This window comes from Hemicordylus capensis, chromosome 6, assembly GCF_027244095.1.
Source record: "Hemicordylus capensis ecotype Gifberg chromosome 6, rHemCap1.1.pri, whole genome shotgun sequence".
Taxonomy (NCBI): domain Eukaryota; kingdom Metazoa; phylum Chordata; class Lepidosauria; order Squamata; family Cordylidae; genus Hemicordylus; species Hemicordylus capensis.
The window spans coordinates 73111864-73138275 of NC_069662.1; the positions used below are offsets into that span (position 1 = coordinate 73111864).

At 45.5% G+C, this 26412-nt stretch overlaps 1 protein-coding gene across 4 annotated transcripts; it reads left to right on the top strand.

Moving 5' to 3' along the window:
• Positions 1-717: 717 nt before the first annotated feature.
• On the top strand, positions 718-8577 carry LOC128331606 (uncharacterized). 4 transcript variants are annotated; one of them, XM_053265211.1, is made up of 8 exons: positions 718-1130; positions 2435-2529; positions 2633-2755; positions 2885-2917; positions 3108-3164; positions 3268-3327; positions 3415-3522; positions 3937-8577. In XM_053265211.1, the coding sequence occupies exons 2-8, from the start codon at positions 2475-2477 to the stop codon at positions 7053-7055; spliced, it is 3555 nt and encodes a 1184-aa protein (XP_053121186.1). In that variant the 5' UTR covers positions 718-1130; positions 2435-2474; the 3' UTR covers positions 7056-8577. The 4 variants fall into 4 exon arrangements, with proteins under 4 accessions (XP_053121186.1, XP_053121183.1, XP_053121184.1 ...); XM_053265208.1 differs by having other exon boundaries at positions 718-2529; XM_053265209.1 differs by having other exon boundaries at positions 718-2529; positions 3268-3321.
• Positions 8578-26412: the final 17835 nt, after the last annotated feature.

Here is a 26412-nt window from a genome sequence, read left to right on the forward strand (position 1 = left end):
AGAATTTAGGGGTGGGAATATCTCTTTTAAAAGAAAGATAGAAAGAAATAGTAATAACAGCATACCTTCCCCATCCTACAGAATCCTCCCGCTGTGAGAACGCATCAACCCAGCCATGTGACTATGCAGAATTTCCTAGGACTACAAGTGGATGATTCAGATTACATACCAGCAAGGAAAAGACGTTCTGCTATGAAAGGCCTTGTCAGAGCGGTGGTATATGGAATTTTAAAATACTGCCATTACATGTATGATTCATGCTACGGGTGTATGGTTCAAGCAGGGGGGCAAGACTCCCATGAATGTGTTACTTGGACCGATAGAAATGTTTCCAGATTTATTAGAACATTGTCATCAAGGATGTGTGTGAAAGCAGTGCTCCACATAATTATTATAATTGCTTACAGCTTGAAAATGTTATTGCTATCTAGTGATACCGTGAATCAGACTCTAAACCTCATCAGCAGGGTTAAGGGTTCTGATGACCCGCAGGCTGTGTTAGAAGCTATCCCACAACAGAACGATTCCAGAATGCTCTCTTTTGTGAACTGTGTCCTCGAAAAAAGGGGATACAGACAGTTTCTTGTTCCAGAGATACCTGAATAAATTCCCTCGCAAAAGTCTAATGGAACTGTTGTACACGACTGCCCTCTAGTGGTGTGTGTTTTTTGCTTTTTTTTGTTGTTGTTAATACATTCTTCCTAGAATACTGACTGTTTTTGTATGTCTATTAAAATACTATATTATTATGTATCAATTCATAAATAAATAAAATAACCCTGGCTCTAAACAAATGACTGCTTTATTTTTGCTGGGGATACCCTATTACAGATATATTTACAAGGAACTTCACCAGCCCTGAGGGTTCTGTAGTAGGTTGGGGTCCGACAAGAGGATGCGTTCATCAGACAATGGGTTCTGTAGTAGGTTGGGGGATAATCCCATCAGCCATCATGAATCTTTTACCACTCCCCTAACCAGTATGCTGGTGGACATCCAATCAGAAAGGTCTTGCAAGACCATGTTGGCATAAAACTCACGTTGATAAAACTAGTTTGAAGCAGGAAGTCTTTCTCTTTCACCCAGAAGCACTCCCCAGAAGCAGGACCCTGCAGAGAAAGAAGTCTGAGGTATGGCTACCCACCATTTTATAACTTGCTTTTTTCTAAAATATGCTGCTGGGCCTGGTTTTGAATCTGTTTGATATCTTTGGAATCTTTTGATATTTTAGTATGCTATTATTTTATATATGGAGAGCCTGTTTTCAGGGCCTTGTATGGTTTAAAAGTGCATGTAACTTTAGTAATTTACCCCCTTTTCTCTCATTTTTTCCTCTCTACGCCATGCGGCCTGATTTTGAATCTGCCTGAATCCTTAGTAAATGCTTATTTTATATATGGAGAGCCTGTTTTAGGGGCCAGGATTGGTTTAAAATGCATGATTCTTTAGCAGTTTACCCCTTTTTCTCTCATTTTTTCTCTAAGCCATGCGGCCTGATTTTGAATCTGCCTGAATCCTTAGCAAATGCTTATTTTATATATGGAGAGCCTGTTTTCAGGGCCTTGTATGGTTTAAAAGTGCATGCAACTTTAGTAATTTACCCCCCTTCTCTTTCATTTTTTCCTCTCTACGCCATGCGGCCTGTTTTTGAATCTGCATGCTTCCTTAGTAAATGTCTATTTTTATATCTGGAGAGCATGTTTTAGGGTCAGGAATGATTTGAATCTTACCCACAGGGCCTTTTTTTTTTTTAATGAGAACCCTGACCCTTGTTATTTTTAAATTTTTATTCTTAAAACCTATATTTACACAGGCAGTATTATATACAGCATTTTTGATGTACGCCTCAACATCTGTAGAAATCTAGTATTCCAAGGGCAGTTTCTGTTCTCTGCAAAACAGCTCTCCTGCAACAAATAAATAAAACAGGGTTATGCATGCACAACTCACAATCCTGTAAATGGTTTAAATTAAATAAACTCACCCAGCACACGTGTTCATACCAGCCACTCCTCACAATGTAATCTGTAATAAAAAGGGCCATCTTGTCCATGATTTGCTGGCTCACCACAGGACATAGACGCTTTGTAAGACTTTTTGTAAGCAAACCACCGAACAGAAAAATAGTTAAAAATCTGCCCTTATTGATTTTCCCATCTGCAAATTCTGCAGCCATCACAGATGTGAAATAGTTCTCAGTATCTAGCAAGCTGTTAGGGTGAAGAGAGTCCATGTGGGGTCTTAGTTCGGCCTCCATTTTAAGCAGCAAGGGGCCTATCCCCACCGCTTCTGGTTTTCCACAGGCCTGCCGGATACAGCCCACAGCAAGAGAGTAAACATGCCGATATTCCATCTTGGTGCCCGTTTAGGTTCTGTTTGGGGAGGATATGTCTGAGCATGTCCCTGGTTGGGTATTTTTGTATATATTCAACAGCACTCAGCAAAACAAAGAAAGAAAAACACCACCAAAGAAGATGACCATAAGGGATGATGAAATGAGCAATCTTCTCAATATCCCTCAAGATATGGGTATGGCTATATTCTACTCTCCCCAAACCCCCTCCTTTTTTTAGATTGTTTTAAACTGTTATGAAGATATATACATGACTGATTTATATTTGATGTTCTACAGAAAATGTTGTTCAAGCCCCTCGGTCTGGGAGAGCCACTTTTTCGCTCTCAAAGGGTTCGGACCCATATCTCATCCCAAAGGATGAGGTTCTCACATCACAGGCTGTTAGAAACACAGTATCTGGTAAATTACATTTTAAAAATTTAAAATAAATTCTAGATGAGTACTGTTTTGAAGGGTTTTCTGAGTAAGACCAACTCTCTCTCTCTCTCTCTCTGTCTCTCTCTCTCTCTCTCTCTCTCTTTATTGTAGATGGCATAGGGCAGAGAAGTGATGATAACATAGGTAAGAACAGCCCCCCCCCCAATCTCTCTGTAATATCTCATTCTAAAATTCAACAAATTGTGTATTATTTCTCTGTGTAAACAGCCCTGAGCCATTTTTATTATTTATTTATTTTGGAAGGCCGGGGGGGGGGGGGATACAAATAGAATTATTAATAATTATGGTTAACACATGCCTATGTTGTTCACAGTGGACCTGACAAATACCCAGGGCGGGTTGCGGAATCTGACTGAGAGTGCTCTAGAGGGTAAAATAGCTTTATTTTAAAAGCATCCCTGCAAATGTATACGCCGTGTGGAAACCTCAGACTAATTCTATCTAACATGCCCCCCCCTTTTTTCTCCCTACAGAAGAACCTGAACCAGCCCCCACACGTCTAAGCAGATTGAAGAGAAAAGCAAAGAGTAAGGGTAGGAGAAAGAAAGAATGAAATGTTTTAACTATTTTATTTATGTATAGCTTTTATTGATAAAACCGTATGATTCCCTTGTCTGCAGATGTAGTATCCCATGAACAGCATCAACCCGGACACATGGCGCCCAGGGACTCCAACGTGGAGGTGCAGCCAGCCTACAAAAAATCCAGAAGGGCTATCCTGGAACCTGGTAAGACATTTCCACACTGCCTGACACAAACAGCTACATACTTCAGTAACACACATGTTTGTACCATGCGGGTAAGACATTTCTGCACCGCATGACACAAACACGCTCACACATCATGCACACACCTATGTGTCATGTTGGGGAGGACCCCCCCCCTTGTCTGCGTGGATTCCTGAAGACGTTCCCTCTACTACCTGACGACAGCTGACCCGGAGGCCCTAGGAGCGGGCAAAACCACAAGACACCCAGAGACCCTTTCAGAAGCCTGGTAAGTCTACCCCCCCCCATGGCACAACACACACACACACACACACACACACACACACACACACGTTCAAACCTACTAGCTGTGGGTGATTTACTCCAGACATACATGGTGACCCCCTGCCCCCCCCCCCGATCTATCTGTTTCAGAACATGAACCGGGGCTCCGTGATGTCCAAGAGCTGAATTTCCAAGATAACGAGTTCTTGGCCAGCATGGCACGTGTTACAGAACACATAGAGACATTGATAAGGACTAGGGCTGTGGCTTTTGAACGCAAGGCCGAAGCTGAGCAACACCTTGAGCAAGCAAAACGCATCATACGTAAAGAAATGGCCGTGATTAGTGATACTTCACAACAGCTACAATGTCTAAAGACACGTGCAAACCCTGTGTGTGATTTCGTAGACAGAAATAAAAAAAATCAACCATACCCTGTCTGCATACAGGTGGGGGGAGGGTCCGCATCTAGCCACCAGCCAGGAGGGTATAGGAATGCTTCTGATTCTTCAGACGAATTTGAACCATCCGAGGAGTCACCTAGTGGCCCCGGTCCTCAGAATGCTTTTACTGAACAGTGTGAAACCCAGAATGGGTCCTCTCTAAGTGAGGCTTCTGATGTTGGCCCGAATGCCACCCCCAAAGAGCGGGCTACCCACAGTGGAGCTTCTCGAGGAGGCTTGGCGTTCGATGTTGGACCTGCAGCTGGTTCCCAACAGTTCTCTTCTGAAGAAGCAGCAGGCATTTCTGAAGAAACCCCACCTGTGGATCTTCAGTTTATACAGCGTTATAATAGGAGCTATGCACGCTTTAATGGAACTGAAATGTATTACGAATTCAAGTTTGTGAATTTGGACAGAGTACACTCCTTTTGTGATGCGCTATCTGGGATGCATTCTGCTATTCAAAGGGTTCTGGATAATATAAACAACCATATAGAACCAGGGGACTTTGTACAGCTCAGATTGCGAGCGCCAGGGATTTCAAACCGCCTTTACTCAGCAAGGAGACAGGCAGGCCATCTGAATGCTGAGGCATTCCTAAGCGCTATATCTAACCTGCTTCAAAGTTATGCACAAATTTTAGCTGATGGTGTATTAACACTGGCTGTGATTGTTATCACACCCCCACGAGGAGCCGGTCGCAGGCATATAAAATCAATACCCTATAGCAGCATTATACAGAAAAAGAGGCTGCATCTGATAGATGTCCCCATGCCTAACACAGCCCTCTGTTTTGCAACGAGTCTCATGGCTGTTCTAGATTTGAGAGCCACCGCTACACAGATAAAAAAGGGAGCAAAAAAGTTGTACCAGGATCTTGGGTGGAGTGAGCAGAAACAAATGTCTTTTGCAGACGTGGAAATCATAGAGACACATATGAAGGTCAATATTGTTGTTGTGCAATGGGGAACTTCTGGATGGAGTATTTTAAAAACTCCTGAACAGAAGTACCTCAAAACCTGTTTTCTGTTACTTCATAAGGATCATTATTATGGGGTTAAGAACATCAAAGGGTTTTTTGGGACCAGAAATTTTTGTTATGTCTGCTACACGCCCTACAGACACACACACGACTGTTTGATGAGGTGCCACCGCTGTTTAGAGGCTGGCTGTGTAAAACATGTGGGGCGTGTAATCAGATGCCCCAAATGCAAGATGCAGTGTAGATCACATGAGTGTCTAGGAAAGCATATGAAGCTCGCCGCCATGGGGCGGGTAGAATGCATCCCGCGTGACCTATGTGAAAAGTGCTTCCGCTATGTCGAGGCGGGTCATGAAGCTGAAAGCGTCTGTAGGGGAAAGCAGTGCCATGTATGTTATGAGTACCTTTCCCCCGGGGTAGAACACGCGTGTTACATTCCACGTCTACAGTACCCCGAGATATCAGTAAAATATGTGTTTTATGACTGCGAATGCAGGCAGGAGGATGGGATCCACGTCCCAAACTATATTTATGCCAGGGCCTTTGATGGGGAGACTGTGGAGCCTGTTAAAGCATATCAAGAGAAGCAGAAAGATTGGGAGAAGTGGGGGCCCCAAGGGGATTATTGGGAATTTAAGGGAGATAAATGTCTGAATGACTTTGTATTATGTTTTACATCAGATAATAAGTTTATGGGGTGCACTTTTCTGGCTCACAACTCGCGGAGCTACGATGGCATTTTGATACTGAGAGAGCTAATCAATGAAGGCCTTGATGTAGAGCTGCTCACACAGGGGGGAAAACTACTGTGTATAACAGTTACAAAAAATGACATAAAATTTATAGATTCCCTATGCCACCTACCCATGGCTCTAGCAAAACTCCCCAAAGCTATGGGTTTTCAGGGCTGCAAGGGCTATTTCCCACATTTCTTTAATAAAAAAGAAAATGAGAGTTATGTTGGGAATATGCCAGACCCCCAGGACTACGGTGTGGATGCTATGAAGCCTGCAGATAGGGAAGAATTCATGAAGTGGTATGAGGAAAACAAATCAAAAACGTTTGATATGCAGAAGGAATTGGCCTATTACTGTCAGAAAGATGTAGACATCCTGATGCAGGCCTGTACAAAATATAGACATGAATTGGTTGAGATGACATGGGATGTCGTTGATAAACCTATGGGGAGGAAAAATGCCAGGGTTCTTGTGGGTATCGACCCCTTCCAATACCCTACGCTTGCTAGTGTGTGCTTAAGAATGTACCGCTACAAGTATCTGAAAGATGAAGAGATCGCCATACCGGCCCCAGATAACTACCATCATCAGTGCAAAAGATTCTCAACTATGTCCATTCAATGGTTGGAATACATAGCCCACAGGGAAAACATACATATTCAACACGCTTTGAAAGGGGGTGAGTTTAAGGTTGATATTCCTCAGGAGCTTCAGGAGGCGTCGGGGGGTGTTAAGGCATATTATTTAGATGGTTATTCTGTGAATGGGGGAAAGAAATGTGCTTTTGAATTTAATGGCTGCTTTTATCACGGGTGTGTAACCTGTTATTCAGCACACAAACAGCACCCCATGTTGTCGGAAACCTATGGTTTTCTCTACAATGCTAGTGAGAGGAAAGCAGATGTCTTAAAACGCATGGGGTTTGAAGTCCGTTGTATATGGGAGCATGAGTGGCGTGACATGGTCAAGGGGGATCAGAAGGTGGTAGATTTTCTGAAGCAGCAGGGATTTCCAGAACCTCTGGAACCTAGAGATGCGTTGTTTGGGGGCAGGACAGGCTGTGTGAGTCTGTATTATGAGGCGAAGGAGGGAGAACAGATTCACTAGTCAGATTTTACCTCTCTCTATCCTTTTATCATGCGAAATCGCCAGTTTCCCATAGGACACCCTAAAGTAATTTATGACGATTTTAGACCACTCTCTGAATATTTTGGAATTGCCAAGGTGAAGGTATACCCACCACGCCGTCTCTTTTTCCCTGTCCTCCCTGTCAAAGTGAACGGGAGGCTCATGTTTCCGCTGTGCAGTCTCTGTGCAGACTCACAGCAGCTGGAGCAATGCAGGCACAATGATGAGGAAAGGGCTTTAGTGGGTACATGGTGCACTGTAGAATTGAATGTTGCTGTGGCTAAAGGTTACAGGGTGCCACAGATCTATGAGGTTTGGCATTTTGAAAGGAGTTCTGGCAGCCTCTTTTCAGAGTACGTCAAAACATTTCTCAGGCAGAAGCAAGAGGCTTCGGGCTACCCAGCAGAGTATGTCAGCAGGGAGGATAGGGAGAAATACATTGCTGAGTATTATAAGAAAGAAGGTGTGTGTTTACGCCCCAAGATGATTGAATCAAATCCTGCTAAACGCCAGATAGCCAAGCTTTTCTTAAATTCCTTGTGGGGGAAATTTGCTCAGAGATCAAACCTTCCTAGGACATCAATAGTAAAAAGCCCTAACGAGCTTTTCCAATACCTCTTTTCAGATAGCTATGAGGTCTCTATGTGTGAATTCCTTGATGATGATACATGTTGTGTGTCTTGGAAAGATGCAAAAGAACGTATAGTTCCGCCAGGTCACACAAATGTTTTTCTGGCCTGCTTTACAACCGCCTATGCACGCCTGCATTTGTACTCTATCATGGAGAAGCTGGGGGAACGGTGCCTGTACCATGACACAGATTCTGTGATCTATGTGTCTCGTGAGGGGGAGTACAACCCACCCCTTGGAAACTTTTTAGGGGAGCTGACAAACGAACTACCGGCAGACCAGTAGGTAACAGAGTTTGTGAGCACAGGTCCTAAATCTTACGGCTACAAGCTGTCAGGGGGGGAATCGTGTATTAAGGTCAAGGGAATTACTCTGAACTTTTCTAATTGTCAAAAAATTAATTTTGACAGTCTGAAAAATCTGGTTTTTGCCTACGTTTTGGACCAGAACCCAACACGTGAGATTGTGGTAGAGCAGAATGGCATCGTTAGAAATAAGAGGAGATGGGAGATAGAAACACGTCTTTTGAGGAAGACGCAGAGAGTGGTGTTTGATAAGCGCGTCATCATTGAGGGTTTTAAGACTATCCCCTACAGGTATTAAAATGGATGTTCGATGGCAACACCCCTTCTCCGCTATCCTTGCGGGACCAAGCAATAGCGGAAAAACGTTTTTCCTTAAAAAAATGCTGGACAATGCACACAGTGTGCTATCTGTGATGCCTGAAAAAATCGTATGGTGTTACTCTTGTTGGCAACCTTTGTACAAACAAATGCTCTGTAAATACCCTATGATAAAATTTGTAGAAGGTATGTCTGAGAAAATTGATGATGATGGCTTGTTACCCCCAAATAAAATCTGTTTTCTTGTTCTGGATGACCTGATGAGTGCTTCATCTGACAGCCAGCAAATTGAACGCGCTTTCACTGAGTTTGTTCACCACAGGAATCTGAGTGTTTTTCTCATCACACAGAATGTTTTCTACAAAGGGAAAGCGGCCCGCACCATAAGCCTTAATGCCAAGTATATGGTGCTGTTTAAAAACCCAAGGGATAAATTACAGATCATTAATTTGGCGCGTCAGATTTTCCCCGGGGATGTCAAGTATTTCACAGAGGCCTACCACGATGCCACACGGGAGCCTTATGGTTATCTAGTTGTGGATTTAAACCCTAGAACTCCTGAGGATTATAGGGTCAGAACGGGTCTTTTCCCTCCCAAATGGCCTGTCGTGTACATCAAGAAAAAATCAAAGGGGGGATACAAAAGGGGGTCACACTGATGCTTTCACAGGTATTCCTGTTACCCCACTGCTCTGAGAGCCATGTCTACCCGCGTGAAGAGAAACGTAGCCCTCTTAAAACTCCTTATTAATGCCTCTCCACAGCAGAGGAAAGCCATACTATGTGCAGCTTCTGATGATTTAATATCAGCCATATCCAAGATTGCCCTAAACACCTTAAAAGGAAATATTCCATTGTCTCCGCACCAGATGCGTGTGCTAAGAAAAAAGCGTGGATTAATTAAAAAACTGAGTAACAAGCGCGTATCTCTGAGAAAGAAGAAGCTTTTGCTCAAGCAGTCTGGAGGGTTTCTTGCGTCGCTGTTAGGAATTGCAATTCCTCTGATAACAAGCCTTTTAACCAAACAATAATGGAGTATGCGGAAAAGATGTACATGGTCCCCAAACACCAGTTAGATCTGCTAAAAGGGAACCCTCCTAAGGAGGAAAACATCAGAGCTGCTACAATCTACGCTTTAGACACTGAAATGCAAGGTGTTCTTCAGAGGTCTGACTTAACAGAATATGAAAAGGCTAAACTTTATGAGGGCCTACTTCAAAAATATTTAACACATGTGAGAATGGGTGATACCGAAAAGGGAAGACTAAACCTGTTTCTACCACAGCCTGAGATGCCAGCTGCTGAAGCTACACACAGCTCTGATCCCTCCTTTCAGGAAATCTTGGACACTCTCCCTGTGCGTTCTAGGAACTCGGCAAAGATTTTGTTAAACAAGCTGAGGCAGAATGCTGCAGTTACAGCGTGGGATGAGCAGGGGCGTTTTGTCTATAAGGGGATGGCTGTTGACGGTTCCAACATGGTGGATCTGATCAAGGCATTCACTCAAGTTCATACCCTGCGTTCCAAATGCTTCCCTAAAGGCTGGGATTTGTTCATGAACGGTTTGGCAGAGTTAAATGTGCCTACCTCTGTGGCAGGAAACCAGACCAGTAGGGAGTTTTTGGAGCATATGGAGAATCCTACCCCTGCAGCTAGCCCTCTAACCTTAACACCTACACCCAGGACTTCTAAAATACCCGTGAGAACTCACTGGCTCCAATTGTAACCTGCTACATAGATATTAAAACATGTAAAAGTGTCAAATAAATTTTCTCTCTGAAATATATTTTACAGGGTGGTAGTTGCTGCTTTGCGGGTAAGAATGATACAAGCACACACACGTATACTTTTTAAAGACTCAAGGCTTACTTTATTGTTCTGTGAAAATCAGTACAAGATCCACAACCTTGCGTGTTTTGAAAACAATTTGCGACATGCCTAGGCATGCATTTCTTTTTCTTAACATACAGTTCGACCATCTGGTCATTTCTTTCTAAATCCCCAGAATACAATTCTTGAATCTGCTTAAATGTTAATCCCCTACCCCTCTGCAGTAGAAAGAACAAACAGTGGTAGCCGCAGGTCACAGAGTCGTGAGCTTGGAGCTGTCGGGGTTGAAAGACAGTCTTAGAGGCATTTTTTCTTTAAAAATTCATTATCGCTTTGGGAAAACGTGGGTGATTTGGGGGGTGTCCATAAGAATCAAAAAACTCTGCCTGGTTGTCTTCTGGCAGGTAGATGGCTAACCAATGTTCTCCCGGGAATTTATGGGGGTGTGTGTTCACTACTAATCCCACAGGTCTTTGTAGCAGTCTCTTTCTAGGCAACCAGTCACTAGGGAAAACTCCAAAGAACGTCTTTCGGGTGCAGGGGCTGGCAGACAGTACGCGTGTTAATTGTATGCTATCCATATTACATATAGTCGAACAGTACATCCCGTCTGTGGTTTATCTCGATGAGATTGTCAAATACCGCATACACAATCATGTTAATGGTCAGTTGAAGCGGTCTGGCAAAACGTATCTCGGCCCTCAGATTCCCTGTCTTAATCAGGGAATAGTGGCTCCCGCATTCTTGGTCGGGTGTTAGATCAAAAGCAAACAGTGTGTAGCCTTTCCCATATTCTTCCCTATTAATGAGCAGGGGTCTGTCTTCTAGATGCTTGCCTGTGACCTGTAGCAACCCCACATACTCACGGATATAGTTACGCGCTGCAAAATCTGGCTGGTAAGGCTTCATAGGGACGGGAGTACTATCCATATAGAGGCAGGCAAAGTTAATGTCATAATGCTTGAAATTAAAGGGATTTTTGGTATATGAACCACTAAATGCATCGTTATCCACAAAACCAATGATGACAGTTTTTGGCAACTGCCCTAAATACAAATTTTCCTGGTTGCAGACACGGCTTCCAGCGGGGATACTGAATACTTTCATACTCACACGATCCACAGGGTATTTAGCATTGGCTGTGAGCAACGCCTCCGCATGTGCTAACCGCACAGAAGGGTTCAGGGAACATTTCTTGATAAAGAGGGATGCCGATAGTATTTGCAGCTTGTAGCGGGGGTTAGCTCCACCTGCCATCAGACAGAACGTGTCCTTGTTGCGCGTTAGTTTAATTTTCACATCTACACCGTTTAAAAGCAGTTTTTCTTGAAACATAATATCTGTGTGTAGATGCCCCATTAGGTCCACCTTCTGACTTTCAGATGTGAACGCTGCTCTGTCTAAAAATCCTAAATTCTGCCCATCTAAAGCTGTTATCTCGTGAAAGCCCGGGGCATCCTTATAAAATAATCCTGCTGAAAACTGTGTAGATAGAGTGGCCTCACTGTAATTCATCATCGCTTCAATGAAAGCCCTGTAGGGGTAAGTGCTACTGCTCTGACTGACAAGACGGTCTCCCAGGGTCACATCCACCTGGCTAAACATGGCTGCTAGTGGGTAGTTCACAAACCCCACAGCAGAGTCCTGTGCCAAGTTGGTCCCATCCTCCTTGACAATTTTACAACACACATATAAAAGCGTGTTATTCAAATCCAGGTAAAAATCTCCAGACCCCGCAATGAAAAAGTCCAGAGGGGCTGTGTCTGTCAGGGCTGTAAGCGGTGGAACCTCGACATATACGCTTCTCTCGATACTTGTTTGTGTTGGTGCGATTTGGAAAAGGTCCAGTTCCGATTTCATGCATTCTTCGGAGCTGCAATGTATAAAAGCCATTATGACTTAAAAGATGTCACCGGGAGCACGTTTCCTCTTCCCCTTGGGATGCCTTCGATGCTTCTGAGGCCTTTTCAGGTTCACCCCTTTTCTTTTAAGAGGTTGGGGAGGTCCTGATAGCTGCACACGTGCTGCTTTTCGTTTTCTTTTGATATACATCAGTCCTGACCCCCCTTGTGAGGAAGAAGCTTGATCCATCCTGTTCAGAACTGCTTGGGAGGCATGGCCCACTACAACTTTGGGAATCCCTCGCGCTGCTGTTTTGATGTGTGGCCTAATGATTTCCAGCCCCCGCCTCAAAAGAGGTACAGCTTTCCTGAAAAGGATCCTAAATATACCCCCAATTCCAGCCCCATACATGACAGGGGCCCCCATGAAGCCAGGAAGAGCGCTTCCGGCTTGGGCCCTGTAATAGTTCTTGTAAAGGGCGGGGTCGCCATAAGTTTTCAGAATTGGCATTTTTTCTTTCCCCTTAAAGTTGTAGGCCTCTTCTGGGGCGAAAGTGTAGCTTCACAATAACCTTGCCAAAACGGAATGGCACACATTTGTCCTGATCCGTCTTTATCTGGACCGTGATCGTATCAATATACGATCAAGAGCCCCTGGTGGCGCAGTGGTAAAACTGCCGCCCTGTAACCAGAAGGTTACAAGTTCGATCCTGACCAGGGGCTCAAGGTTGACTCAGCCTTCCATCCTTCCGAGGTCGGTAAAATGAGTACCCAGAATGTTGGGGGCAATATGCTAAATCATTGTAAACCGCTTAGAGAACTCTGGCTATAAAGCAGTATATAAATGTAAGTGCTATTGCTATTGCTAATATGGTGCTTGCTGACAGAGATGTAGTGTGGCTTATCATAAACAATGTTAACACATTCACCGTTCAGGCCCTTCACGGTGATACTTCGCAAAAGGGGTACATGGTGGTCTCCCACGATCTGATACTCTACAATGTCTGTATAAACAAACAGAGTGTTGAACCCCCCTGTTATATCTGCAGGAAAAGGGAAACCTTTGCCTGCTGTATCATGAACAAACAGAGTTTTGACCCCACTGGCTATGCTTGATGGGTAAGACAGCTCTTTTGGGTGTGTGTCAGGGAGGAGTCCTAATACGTGTGCTAATTCTGCCCTGGCAGAAAAGGTGTATGCATTGTTAGGACTCATAATTTGTATATATCTAGTAACAGAGTCATAAAGCAGGGTAGTCCCCTCTAGAGCCTTCTGGGTGCTGGTGATTTCATTCATATCGTGCAGCAAATTGTTTATGCTGGAGTAATATCCCTTTCGTAAGTAGAAGGTCCATTTCTTTAACCCCTTGCTATATTGAAAGGGGGTGTCTGTCGTGATGGTGTCCCATGTGCACGGGTACTGTATCTCTGAGAGCCCCACCTCCCACTCCCCGGGAAGATCCAGTGGCCTGGCTAGTTGGATGGTGAAATCTGAGCTAGCGTTCTGTGGAAAGGCCTTCTTGCTGGCGTTACTAGGGAGTGTGATGTAAAAACCCTATCACCCATTGCAGAGGTCTGAAGCAGGTACCCAGCTATTGAACTTGTCAGGCCACCCCACCCACTTCACTAAATGTCGTTTTACTTTGCCACAGCCTTTTGTAGCTAGAATTTTTTCAATCCTGTACAATTTGTCCTCTCCTGCTTTAACTTTCTGTAATTCTTCATGATAGAAGCTCCCAATAACTGGCTCACCCATGTAGTCTTTTACCAGATAGACCGGGCGTTCAGCTTTTCTGATGACTCGGTCCACTATAAACAATTCTGTGGTGTAGTTCTGTTCATAACCTTTCTCAAAAACCCCTTTAATTTTTGAAATCCTGACGTGATCTCCTTTTCTTAACACTGGAGACTTTGCTTTTTTATGGCTACAGCTTCCATAGACTCTTCTCCAAACAGACAGGTCGTTGCTGGTTGTGACATCTACCGGCCTGCATTGTATGGTTCTGTGAAAGCTGTGGTTATAGCACTTTAGGAGTTGAGGCAGGACATCAATATACCTGAATGTGTTATGAGCAGTAAAATACCTCCACATATGTGTTTTCAAGGTTCGGTTCAGTCTCTCCACAAGAGCAGCTTTGACATCGTTGTTGGTGACAAAGTGGTGAATACCTCACCAGCTTGCCAGTTTCCGCATTGGGGTCTGGTTTTTCAGGCTTTGTAACCACAAGGCCATCCAAGGTTTCCTCCTCCTCACCGCTTTCAGATGATGAAGTAAAGCACACAGCCCTACAGTAATCGGCCCATGGATCGGTGGGGCTTGGGGTCAGGCAGTCACAAGATGACCAGTCTTCGCTCGATCTGCAGCACTTACGCTCGCAATAGACGACCCTTGACCGGGATGACAAGTAAGATTCGCACCCGCACTCATCTGAATAAGTATACTCTCCACATGAGCTATCACAACACCTCTCGTCGCACCAATCAAATTGGGGTCTGCTCTTCACCCATTTTCTCTTTTTCCTAAGCCGCTTTTGTTTCACAGGCTCTTCTGTTTCAGAATCTGAGGAACACACGTTTCCCACTTTGGAGATGGTAGTTGGAGGCTCTTCATCTTCAGTTTCCATGGTGGTTAGAAGGCTGGTGTCACAGCGCCCGCAATCACATTCTAGTCTACCACCCTCATCCGAGGGCCCTGCTGCAAAGTTAGTCTCTGGAACCTCACCAGCAATAAGATCAGCCCTCTGAGGGGTTTTCATACTCATAGGAGGGAAGGACAGACTCCGCGCTTGTATAGGCTTAATCTTCGTGGGTGCCTGTGGCAATGATAGGTCTGTGGCACGCGGTGGAGTCCTAGCGTCAGCCATCGTCTCTGTACAGCTGTAAAATGGCTTCCCTCTAAACGTACCACCCCTAACCCTGTTCGTAGAGGGGTCACTTGACCCCGTTTCACCCAATAAAGTTACACAAAATGGCCACCCGACCATTATCACGCCTGCGCACTCGGTCCTTTCCAGACCCTGAAACCTGTTCCTATTGGTCCAGGGTGGCTAGGTGTGTTCGTAGAGGGGTCACTTGTCCACCTTCGGACATGTCTCGACATATTCTGGGGTAGGGGTGGTAGGGTGGGTGCCAGACTTCCGGGGTGAGGGCATACCCCTACTTCTGACCCTTTCCGACCACGTGGGGCCTCCTCTGGGCCTTTTCGCCCAATAAAGTTGCACAAAATGGCCGCCCGACCATTATCACACCCGCTCACTCGGGCCTCTCCGGAGCCTGAAACCTGTTCCTATTGGTCCAGGCTGACTAGGCGTGTTCGTAGAGGGGTCACTTGTCCACCTTCGGACATGTCTGGACATATTCTGGGGTAGGGGTAGTAGGGTGGGTGCCAGATTTCCGGGGTGAGGGCATACCCCTACTTCTGACCCTTTCCGACCACGAGGGGCCTCCTCTGCGCCTTTTCGCCCAATAAAGTTGCACAAAATGGCCACCCGACCATTATCACACCCGCTCACTCGGGCCTCTCCGGAGCCTGAAACTGTTCCTATTGGTCCAGGCTGACTAGGCGTGTTCGTAGAGGGGTCACATGCCCACCTTCGGACATGTCTGGACATATTCTGGGGTAGCCGTGTTAGGGTAGGTGCCAGACTTTTGGGGGTAACGGCGTCCCCCACTTCTGACCCTTTCCTGTCACGTGGAGGTCTCCTCAGCACCTTCTGATGACGTATTTCTGGTGACGTAAGCGCATTTTGACAGCTGCAAGGCCCTGCCCCCGTGACGTCACTGTGATGTCATCCTCCAGCCACGTGCTTTTGTTTGTAAACAAAACCACATGGTTTTTGACAGCAGGTATGCCCCTATACTACTGTGGATCTTTCAGCTGAATGAGAGAAGCTGTTGGCTGGAGACAAGAGCTTTTGGATCAAGCATGCAGTTTGCTCAGAGCACGGCTGAGAATCAGAGCACCATGGCTGGGGAAGTCTTGACTTCTCACTGCGCAGTGGAAGTCACAGACAGTTCCTGTCCATGGACAGAGTTCCTGCCTGTAGCTCCGCGGCTTGGGCAGAAAACACTTGGATTGCTCAGGAGCAGATCTTGCTTGTAGGCACAAGACTGCCTGTAGGCAATAGACTGCTAGTTCTCTGTCCAGTAAGCCTGTTCTTTATAGTTGTATTTTCCTTTGATCTCTCATAGAGTCTATTCAAATCTCCTCATCTTTTCCTGGGTCCCCAAAAAGGTGACAACTTGCTGTTACCTTCTGAATATCATCTTTTAATTATTCAGCCAGTCCAGAGAGATCTCAAGCTCATCTTCTGTTAGCTGCTATCTTGAGGAGGGGACATTGCCCAAAGCAAATCTGCATCTCTGAGTTGCAAATGTGCCCCTTCTCTTGTCCCAGATTTGCTAGCCTGATCCCAAAAGGTGTTAAAGGTCAGGAGTTAGTGAGAGAATTAGTTCTATTTGTGTGAGACAGCAATGACATTATTTCTTGTGTACCTCTATCTAGTGTGTCATTATAACAAGAGAATATTTAAAGTAACATAAAAAGGGGTACATGTGTGAGACGAGTTAATCAATACATTTGACTGAGACAGAAGCATCCTGTCAGTGAGGAAAAGGGATAATTTCAGCAGTGTGAGACTGGTCATTAAGCCTGACCCATTGAGTCTCTTGTGAGTTCCACAAACACTGATAACCAATGCTAGATTACCCCTGCCTTTACAAATCATTTACCGGGCAGTCATGAGATCTGGGCATCATGTTCACCTCAAGTTCAGGCATTTAATTGAACTCTTAATATAAAATGAAATCAGACACAGGCCTGAATTCCATAGACTTTTGGGTTGGTACCTCTGAGTCTAAGGTTGGGGTACATGTGCCCCAACACTCCAGGGGGTGTTGAGTGGGTAGTTTACCACTCCACCAGATCTATGAGGCAATCAGAAAGGACTCAGGCTTCTCTTACAAGGTAAAACCATGAGGGGGGCCAGGGGTGTAAGGTGGCTGGAGTGGGCCCAGAGACAACATTTTGAAATGGGCCCCTCACTGATACACACACACACACACACACACACACACACACACACACACACACTTCACAATAGATAGTCATGTGACTTGCCTCTGGGGCGCCCCTCGAGGCGTGGGGGCCCCCAGGCAGCTGCCTACCCTTGCCTAATAGTAGTTACGCCCCTGAGGGGGGCATATGGACTACAGATGGCTTTCTGGGGTTCTGCACCTTGTCTGCAACTTCATTCCTTTATGTGCTTTATTAAGGCAGCCCCCATTCAATCAAGGAGGGGAGGCTTATTCAGTAATTGGCAGTAGCCTGTGGTGGTGCATGTTTATGAAAATAAATGCAAAATCAAAATATGGTTAAGTTGAGAAGAATACATATATTTAAATATAAAGGTCATAAAAAGGAAATATGCTGGAAGCTAACGATAGCATTTTTAGTTTGTTAAAAATGGAATTTGTGATTTAAGTCTTGTCTTTGAAAAGAGTTGACTATTAAAATGTGCAGTAAATCATGTGTAATTGAAAAAGGGTTGTAATTGTAAACGTAAGTGCAAAAGGTTGTTCTACATCTGAAAGTTGAAGACACTTTCTAGAATTTACAATAAGTTTTTTATTTACTGCCAGGCATGCACACCAATGTAGAAACAGACTTGTATTAAGGTGCATAAACAATGCAGTCACCAAAAGAAACCTGAAAAAGCTTAATATGCAGAGACTGCTTCTATGAGGCTGATGAGTACAGGTGTAATTGATGGATTTCTTTGTGACTTTTCCTGAGAGCTAGCATAGTGTAGTGGTTAGAGTGTTGGACTAGGCCTGGGAAGACCTGAGTTTGAATCCTCATTCAACCATGAATCTCACTGGGTGACTTTGGGCCAGTCATGTATCTCTCGGCCTAACCTACCTCACAGGGCTGTGGTGAGGATAAAAAAACCCCATGTACACCACTCTGAGCTCCTTGAAAGAAGAGCGGGATATAAGTGTAAATATAAATTTTTAAAAATAGGCACATGGATGAACAAAATCTCTCTTCCTATGCTGTTTGCTCTGATTGATTGGAAGGGGAAAGGAGGGGACAGTTGGATTAACATTCCAGAATTGTTCCTAAGTGTACCCCTTATGAATTAATGTATTAGTTTCTCTCTCTTCCTTGCCCTAACCTTGAGATTCCCCAGCGATAGCCCTGCCTGCTCATTTTGTGTATCTTACTCTGAAGATGGAGTGGGTTTTTTGTTTGTTTTATTGCATGTTGTAGCTGTATGTGCATGTAGGCTGACTTGTGTTTTGGAGGAGGCACAGAGGCTTTAAGGCCCCACTCCGAATGCAGGTGTGCGCACACTGCCTTGATAGTGGTTAGAGTGCTGGACCAGGACTGGGGAGACGCGAGTTCAAGTCCCCATTCAGCCATGAGACTTGCTGGGTGACTCTGGGCCAGTCACTTCTCTCTCAGCCTAACCTACTCCACAGGGTTGCTGTGAGGAGAAACTGAAGTATGTACACTGCTCTGGGCTCTTTGGAGGAAGAGCGGGATAGAAAAAATGTGAATGCTGCTGCTTGCTGGCAGATAGCAGCTGGCGGGGCGGGGAGGGCAGGGGGGTTGCTAATACACACTGCTGGATTTGGAATGCAATGAACATGCTGATCAGGGAATGTAAGGACTCCATCCAGTCTCCAGTACCTCTCTGAATAGCTGATAGCTGTGGTGATTCCTGCTTTCTGAAGAAGGCTGTATCTGTGCTGCCTCAGCAATTTGAATCACTGAAAGCATGTAAGGTGCAGTTTTAATGTTCAGTTAGTGCCATCATTTCTTAATTAAAAGTTAAACAAGCTTGACTTTTATTTTTGAGGTGATATTCTGGTGAAGTTATCTGAAAGATGAGTGTCAGATATTTGGGGGGTGGGTGGGGCGCAATTTCAGTGCTTGCCCTAGGCGGTATTTGCCCTAGCTACGCCTCTGGGGCCATGTCAAAACAGGGAAGTAGATAGGTGCAGCATCAGGTAGCAGTTGGGGGGGGAGGGTTCCCTGGGGGGAGGCTGCACCCAGTTGGGGCCCACGGCCGAGGGGCAGTCCCCCCTACTCCATTTCATCCCTACACACCTGGTCTCTGTGATGGGATTCTCAAACAAAATTTGTGGGGTGGAATCCAGAGCTGCATTTCTAGCACCTGAACAGCCTTCCGTTTTTCAGACCTGAGCACCAGATCTAGGAAGGGATCTGAAGGAGACACCTGCTTTTGCAAAACATTTTTCTGACATGTCTTTAGTTATGAAGGGAAACGGGAGCGCACACAGCTCCCAAACCTGGGTAGGACCCGTCTCCTACTCTCATTAGAATTGTATAAACCAGCCCACTATGAGGAATTATGGTTTTGCAATAATTTCAGTCCGTAGGAGACCAGGTTTAGAGAGGGAATGCTGCAAGACACCTTGTCTGTGTACCTGCAAAACTGTCAAAGATCTGTGAGAGCCAGAATTGGGCTGTGCTGGCAAACCACAAAGCAAGGTTTGAAGGTTATGGAAAAGCAATTGTGAAAACCAGCCCACAGTTTCCAGTTTGCCATTGTAATGGCAACAAAGAAATGTCTCCCAGATTCACTGGGGGAAACCCAATTTACTGAGTGCATTTTAATTTAATGATTTTATCTACTTCATATTTTCAGAAGTTCGGGTGCAGGAAGCGAGGGGGGAGGAAGCGAAGCTGGAAGAAGAGAAACTGAGCGGGAAGGAACGTGATCTGGAAAAGCCTGACCATTGTTATTTTTGTAAATATGATTATTTTTGTAAATTATTATTATTATTCCTATTATTGTTGTTGTTTTTATTGTTACTACTACTACTATTATTATTATTAGTATTAGTATTATTATATTATTATTTAAAAAAACATAATTTTGAAAGACAAACCTCTTCTTCTCCTCCATGATCTCTGCAGCAAGAGTTCTGCTTATGTACAGAACAACATTTGGAAGCTTCGGAGGTTTTGTAGAGCATTCTGGTTCCTGCTCTGAAATGGGGAGACCTGTGCACTGTGCGTGCCTCTAGGGCAGGAAGAATACTCCTGTCCCTCAGTTACTTGACAATCATAACTCTAGCAGCATAACTCTAGCAGCAGCAGGGGCAGATCCGCCTGAGGACTTGCTCACCCACCATTCGCTGCCTCTGCTGCAGGCCCCCCACTGACCCCACCAACCACTGCCTCTGGTAGTAACTTGAGAAAGGCTTTGGTGTACGGGCTTAAGGGGAGGAGGCTGCTTGGTGGAAGCAGTTTCTCATTGCCCAGCCCCCAGTTGCCAGTCTTGAAAGTGTTGGGAATTCTCTCTGGTAAGAGAATCCCTTTTTCATTGCAGCAGAGTGCACAGAGGCACAACACAGCGGAATTTGGTTAGGCATGCGTGTATGCTGAGAGTAAAGTAACTTGGAGCCAGTTCATAGTTTCAAATCAATATATATGGCATTTATTAAAGAACTCCATTCTAGATAGGAAAGTGAGGAGTTAGGATCTCTAATCTAGCTAGCTAGCTGGATACAGATGGATTCTGCATCTCTGCACACTTGGTGCAGGGAGAAGAGCTTGCATGTTGCAAGGTAGAAGGAAAAGGAAGAGAAGGGGGAGAGAAAGGAAGTGGCTGGAAGGAAAGAAGTGTCCCTGAGAGTAGCAATCTACATTCCAATGGGATAGTGGAAGAGCAGTAGAGAAAGGATGACCAGTGTCTTGACCCTCTAGCCCTCTGACTCACTAGTCTGTCCTCCACTGTCTTTGAGACAAGAGACTGTGCAAAGTCCTTCACTTCCAACAGAAAGGTGGCCAAGGTAATGAGAAAAGGCTGCCAACTAGGAAACAGTCTCCTCAACCTGTGCCCCTTGAAATGCTGTGGAGGGTGTGAGGCTGTCATAGCTTTCCTCAGGTGAGCAAGAACCTGGGTCTGCTCCTACTTGGCAGGGAGAAAGTCCCGGAAGAGTAAGCTGAGTTTAGATCAGGGATGCTCAACTCTGGTCCTCCTGCAGATGTTGGCTTCCAACTCCCATAATCCCTGTCTATTGGCTACTGTGCCTGGGGATTATGAGAGTTGTCAATCCCAAAACAGCTGGGGGCCCTAAGTTGAGCAGGTCTGCCTTAGCGGTATCAAGTGTTGACAACACCTCTGACCACTGGCAGAGTAATTTGTCCCTCAGAGTTATCTCATAGCGCCATGCCTTGACTTGCCCTGCTGCCACAGGGTCAAAAGGAGAGCCTGGCACATGCTAAACATGAAACATGCTTTCTCGTGCTAGTTGGATAGGACTTCATCATGCCAAGTCAGTAATAGACTGTCTGTTACCAGGGCTTTGTTTCTTCCCAGTTTCTGGCCCGCTGAGTGACTAACTTGAGCATAACAGAGTGGCACTGGAGACACATCTCGGTACTTGGAGCGCTGCCCGCAGGAATTTAGACTGTACAAGTTCCAGAGCCACAATGTTGGGGAAGGGGCCCAATTGGGCACCATCGAGAAGCTAGCTAGTGACTTGGCTGTGAACAGTTCAAGGGCCGCGGATACATAATGGCCTCCTCTTGTCGGCAGGCATTTGAGAATGGCAGAGGCACTTCTCTGGACATTTAAAGCCAGGTGTTCTTCATGGCCTTTCCTAGAGCCACCAGAATGGAAAACTACTCCCAAGTCTTTGAAGTGTGCAGCTTGCTCAATCTTATGCCCCTCAATGTGCCAAGAGTGGATCTTGGGCCTCCTGACAAAGGCCATCATTTTAGTTTTGTGATCATTGATTTCCAGGCAGTTCTCCCTGCAGTGCAGCGTCAGGGCCCTCAGTCTTCTTCTAAGGCCAATGGGGGTCCTTGAGAGGATGGCTGCATCAGCCACGTAGAACAGGATGGCAATGTACCTCCCAGCGCGCTTTGGAAGGTGGAAATCTGGGTTGCTGAGCTGGCCCATCATACAGTTAATGTAGAAATTGAAGGGGAGTGGAGCCAGTATGCATCCTTGTTTGATGCCCTTCAGCTCTTGTGAGGTGGCCTTGGGGGCTACATCTCACCTGGAGTGATGTGTTCACGTGCAGGGTGAATATATGGCAATGATCACTGCCCCCCAAGTCCTTGGGAATTTGGCCACTTGTGTCAACATTGGTGAAGTGCGAAGCCAGGATAGGGGCCCACCAGTCTAGCTTATTTTTAACGGCCTCTGGTGGAATAAGGTCCTCGCCTGGAGCCTTCCCCAGTCTTAATTGGGTGACTAGACTGTGAATCTCTGAGGCTGACACTGGTGCCCACGCTGGAGTGTCTTCAATGGCACAGGTGGAGCTTCTGCAAACAGCAGCAGGCTCTTTGTATAGGTCATGAAAATAGTTCTCCCAGATCTCTGGATGAAGATGACAGTCCAGGTGATTTGGATCATAAGTGGGAGAGTGCTTTGTAAAGATGCCAGAACATGGCAGAATCTTTGGCTCTAATAGCCTGAATGAGACCCATCCAGGCATCTTTCATGGCATCTCTTTTCTTACGAAGCAGCAGAAGTTTGTGCTGTCTTTTCTGCAGAAGGAGATTCTGTGCGTACAACTGTCCAGAACCAGCTTTATAGACTTGATAGGTGTAGGGATGGGCTTTTGGGGCTTTAGCACAGTCCTTATCCAACCACTGCTTGGAGGCCTGTTGGCACTGTGCACGTAGCTGACAGATCTTGCGAGAGAGGAGCTGCTGTTATTCCTGGACGAGGGCATTGTAGGACTCCAAAGGTGCAGAAGTAGGGTCGTTAGTTAGAGAGGATGATTGAATACGCTGCAGTTGGTCAGAGGCGAATAGCTCACTTAGTGCTTGATCCAGTTGTGGAGACCATTTAGCACGGCAATGTGCTCCTCCCGTCAAGGATATGGTGGGATGATCATGGTTCTCCATATGGGACTGATAGATGAAAGGCTTTAGAAGGAGCGAGATGGGGAGATGATCACTGTCAAATTTGGGGACAACCTCAAAACCCTCCACCAGAAAGAGGAGGTACCCTGAGGTGATAAAGTAGTCAATCAGACACATCCCAGAGCCGGCCAGATAGGTGAAGTTGACAGGATGGTCGTTTTCAAGCGAGTCCTTCAGAATGAAGAGATTAAGTCGGGTGGTCATTAGACTCAAGCAGAGAACTGCATAACTTGAGCTTTGGTCCTTTGAAAGACGGATAAGAGGGAGCCCGTCTGCCTCGGGACTGGAAGCCTGAGGCTTCCTCCGTATCGGAGAGAGATAGATGTTAATTTTCAGCAGACTGCAGCAGCCGAATTGAATCAAAACTGCCATAGCATATTGTTTGAGCGGTGGAAGCAGCTTCGAGGATGCGTGTAGAGAGGTAGCAACAAGCACACCCAGGCCACCTTTGCATCTGCCACAGCCTGCCCCAGGTACAGCTCCAACTGTATAAGAGTGAAAGCCATTGAGTAATATCTCCCCGGATGAGTCTGAATAGCAAGTCCTGGGGACAAACAACAGGGCAGGCCTGCGGTCTTAATGTCCTGCTTGTGGGCTTTCATGAATCATCTGGCTGATCACTGTTGGAAACAGGATGCTGGACTAGATGCATCTATGCAACCCAGCAGAGCAATTCTTACATTTGTGTTAAGATGATGAAAATGGTCTCTTTATCATTTGGCCACCTGCCTCTCTACCTAGTCTACCATTTCAAATTACAGAAAATTTAATCTACAATCCAATCTTCAGATGCAAAACAAAAGCACTTAAAAACAGAAATAACACCCAGCATCCCTGTCAGCCTCTACTATTCAGCACCCCCAGTTTCCTCCCCACACTTCTGAGATTTCACCAGGTACTAGACACACCTTTCAAGACCATCATTACAGCCTTGAGAACAGTAGATCTTCTTTTAGAAGAAAACGTCTCAGGACATTGAATTTCTTTCAGAATACTGTGCTTGTGCAATGCAACGGTAGAATCAGGGAGCACATAGACTTCTGGCAGAGGAGTGGTTGGCCTGCTGGATACAAATACAGCTTTGATGTAATGCCTCATATGACCTCTGTAGCACAAGATGGAGCCACACTCCAGTAGCTCCAATCATGCAAGCAAAGCATCTCCGATGCGCACGCACACACACACACACACACACACACACACACACACACACACACACACTCTCTACAGGGTATCTGAATTGAAGGATTGCTCTGTGAGCAGAAGAGGTATGCTTGTTTTTAAAAAGGTTGGGAATCCTGTTTTAGAAGATTTGCACAAAGTTCTTCTCCCAGGGGTAGGGATGGAAGGTGAGCTTCAGTCCTGCCTGGAACATCCATGCCATGTTCCAGGCAGGACTGAAGCTCACCTTCCATCCCTACCCCTGGGAGAAGAACTTTGTGCAAATCTTCTAATACAGGATTCCCAACCTTTTTAAAAACAAGCATACCTCTTCTGCTCACAGACCAGTCCTTCAATTTAGATACCCTGTAGAGATTGTGTGTGTGTGTGTGTGTCTCTGTGTGTGTGTGTGTGTGTATTGATGGATGGATGGATGGATGGATTGATTAAGTGCCGTCAAGTCGGTGTCAACTCTTAGCAACCACATAGATATATTCTCTCCAGGGTGATCTCTCAGGTCTCTCAGTGATGCATTCATTGCTGTCATAAGCGAGTCCATCCACCTTGTTGCTGGTTGTCCTCTTCTCTTTCCTTCAACTCCACCCTGAATTATAGACTTCTCAAGGGAGCTGGGTCTTCGCGTAATCTGTCTGAAGTACGATAGTTTGAGTCTCGTCATTTGTGCCTCGAGTGAAAATTCTAGATTGATTTGTTCTATGATCCATTGGTTTGTTTTCCTGGCTGACCATGGTGTCCTCAAGAGTCTTCTCCCGCACCAAAGTTCAAAACCGTCAATGCTTTTTCTATCTTGTTTCTTCAAAGTCCGCCTTTCACATCCACAGAGTGTCATGGGGGAAACCATTGTCCAAACGATTCTAATCTTTGTAGGTATAGACTCCTCACGGCATCTAAATATCCTTTCTGAGGCCTTCATTGCAACCCTACCAAGTGCTTGTCTGCGGCGTATTTCTTGACTGTTGGATCCTTTACTGTTGTCAGTCGATCCTAAAAGGGAGAAGCTATCCACCACTTCAGTGTCTATTCTGAGGATGGTTGCTGTACCCCTTTCTTGTCTTTAGTTTAGTCTTCTTTACATGTAATTGTAGTCCCATATTTTCACTGTGCTCCTTCACTTTCATTACTAGAGCCACATTCTCAGCTCTCAGAGTGGTGTCATCAGTGTAGCGCAGCTTATTGTGTATCTATGCACACACAAATCTAAAGGTTACAGTTATGAAACAGCTTACTCCAGTCACTGGCTTACATCCAGACTCAGTTACTCAAGAGTACTCCCACTGAAATTAATCAACTTGTCCCACTAATTTCAAGAAGACTGCTGATGACTAACTTTCTCTGGATGTAGGTCTGTGGCTGGAGTAGCCTGCCTCATGACTGTAGCATTAAAACTTGGCGCTAATATTCCGTCGGTCAGGATGAGGGAAGGAGTACGCTGAGCTTCCGCACGTAGCCAGCCAGTCAGAAGCAAAGGAAGAGAGCCTTCACCCTCCTCCCTCCCCTTCTACAATAGATACATCACTGAGAAAATGTTGGCTTCCAGCCGGCAGTCCTCAAATGAGGAACACATCGCGTGGCAGGAGGTCTCTGCATACCCCCGGGAGCCCTTCAAGTACCACTAGGGGTACTAGTACCCCCTGTTGGGAACCCCTTTTCTATATACAGAGAGTTCTTTTTTAATTCATATCCAGGTCTCCATCTGTACCAGAGAGAGGCCCTTTCCACAGCAAGTCTGCACAGCTACAAATGGCAAAACGTAACCAATCACTATCTTGGCTTCAATGGCTGGTCTAGTTGCCTCATCACGGTAAGGATGACCTGCTGTTTTCACTGTCATTTCAGTGAAAAGAAACTTTCATACCAAGTCTGCAGGTATGCTTCATTTAAGTGTCATGACTTCCCTCCATGGGTAGGTGAGAGAGCAAGCCAGTAGCTCATTGTGTGCTGAGCGTAGACAGAAGTCTGCCAATTGCTAATCACTTCTATAACCAAATGGTCTGGGAATTCACTACCTCGGAGAAGTGATGAACTAGTTTGATCTAATATGTAAGCAGCTGTCCACTGTAAATGTATTGGGTCTACGGATGTGGATTGGCTTTGGTAGCCAGGTCTTCATAGTTGCCAACTTCCTCCCCAGGGATGTCTGCTTGCCCAGCACAAAACCAGACTCCTCCTCCCTCCAAATTCCCAGTGTGTGGAGAACTCAGGAGTTGAGCGGAGTCTCTCATTTTGTGCTCGCCTACAGTATTGTTGCTGGAAATATTCCTAGTCACTCATGGTGACCTGCAAAACGTTGAGATATAAAGGCAGTTCACACAATGC

Bases quoted from the DNA above. Each gene is read 5' to 3' on its own strand.
- LOC128331606 (XM_053265208.1), top strand. From the start codon at position 2,388: ATGTCTGAGCATGTCCCTGGTTGGGTATTTTTGTATATATTCAACAGC. The intron at 2,756-2,884 runs GTAAATTACATT...TCTTTATTGTAG, and splicing joins TGTTAGAAACACAGTATCTG to ATGGCATAGGGCAGAGAAGT. The intron at 3,165-3,267 runs GTAAAATAGCTT...TTCTCCCTACAG, and splicing joins GACTGAGAGTGCTCTAGAGG to AAGAACCTGAACCAGCCCCC.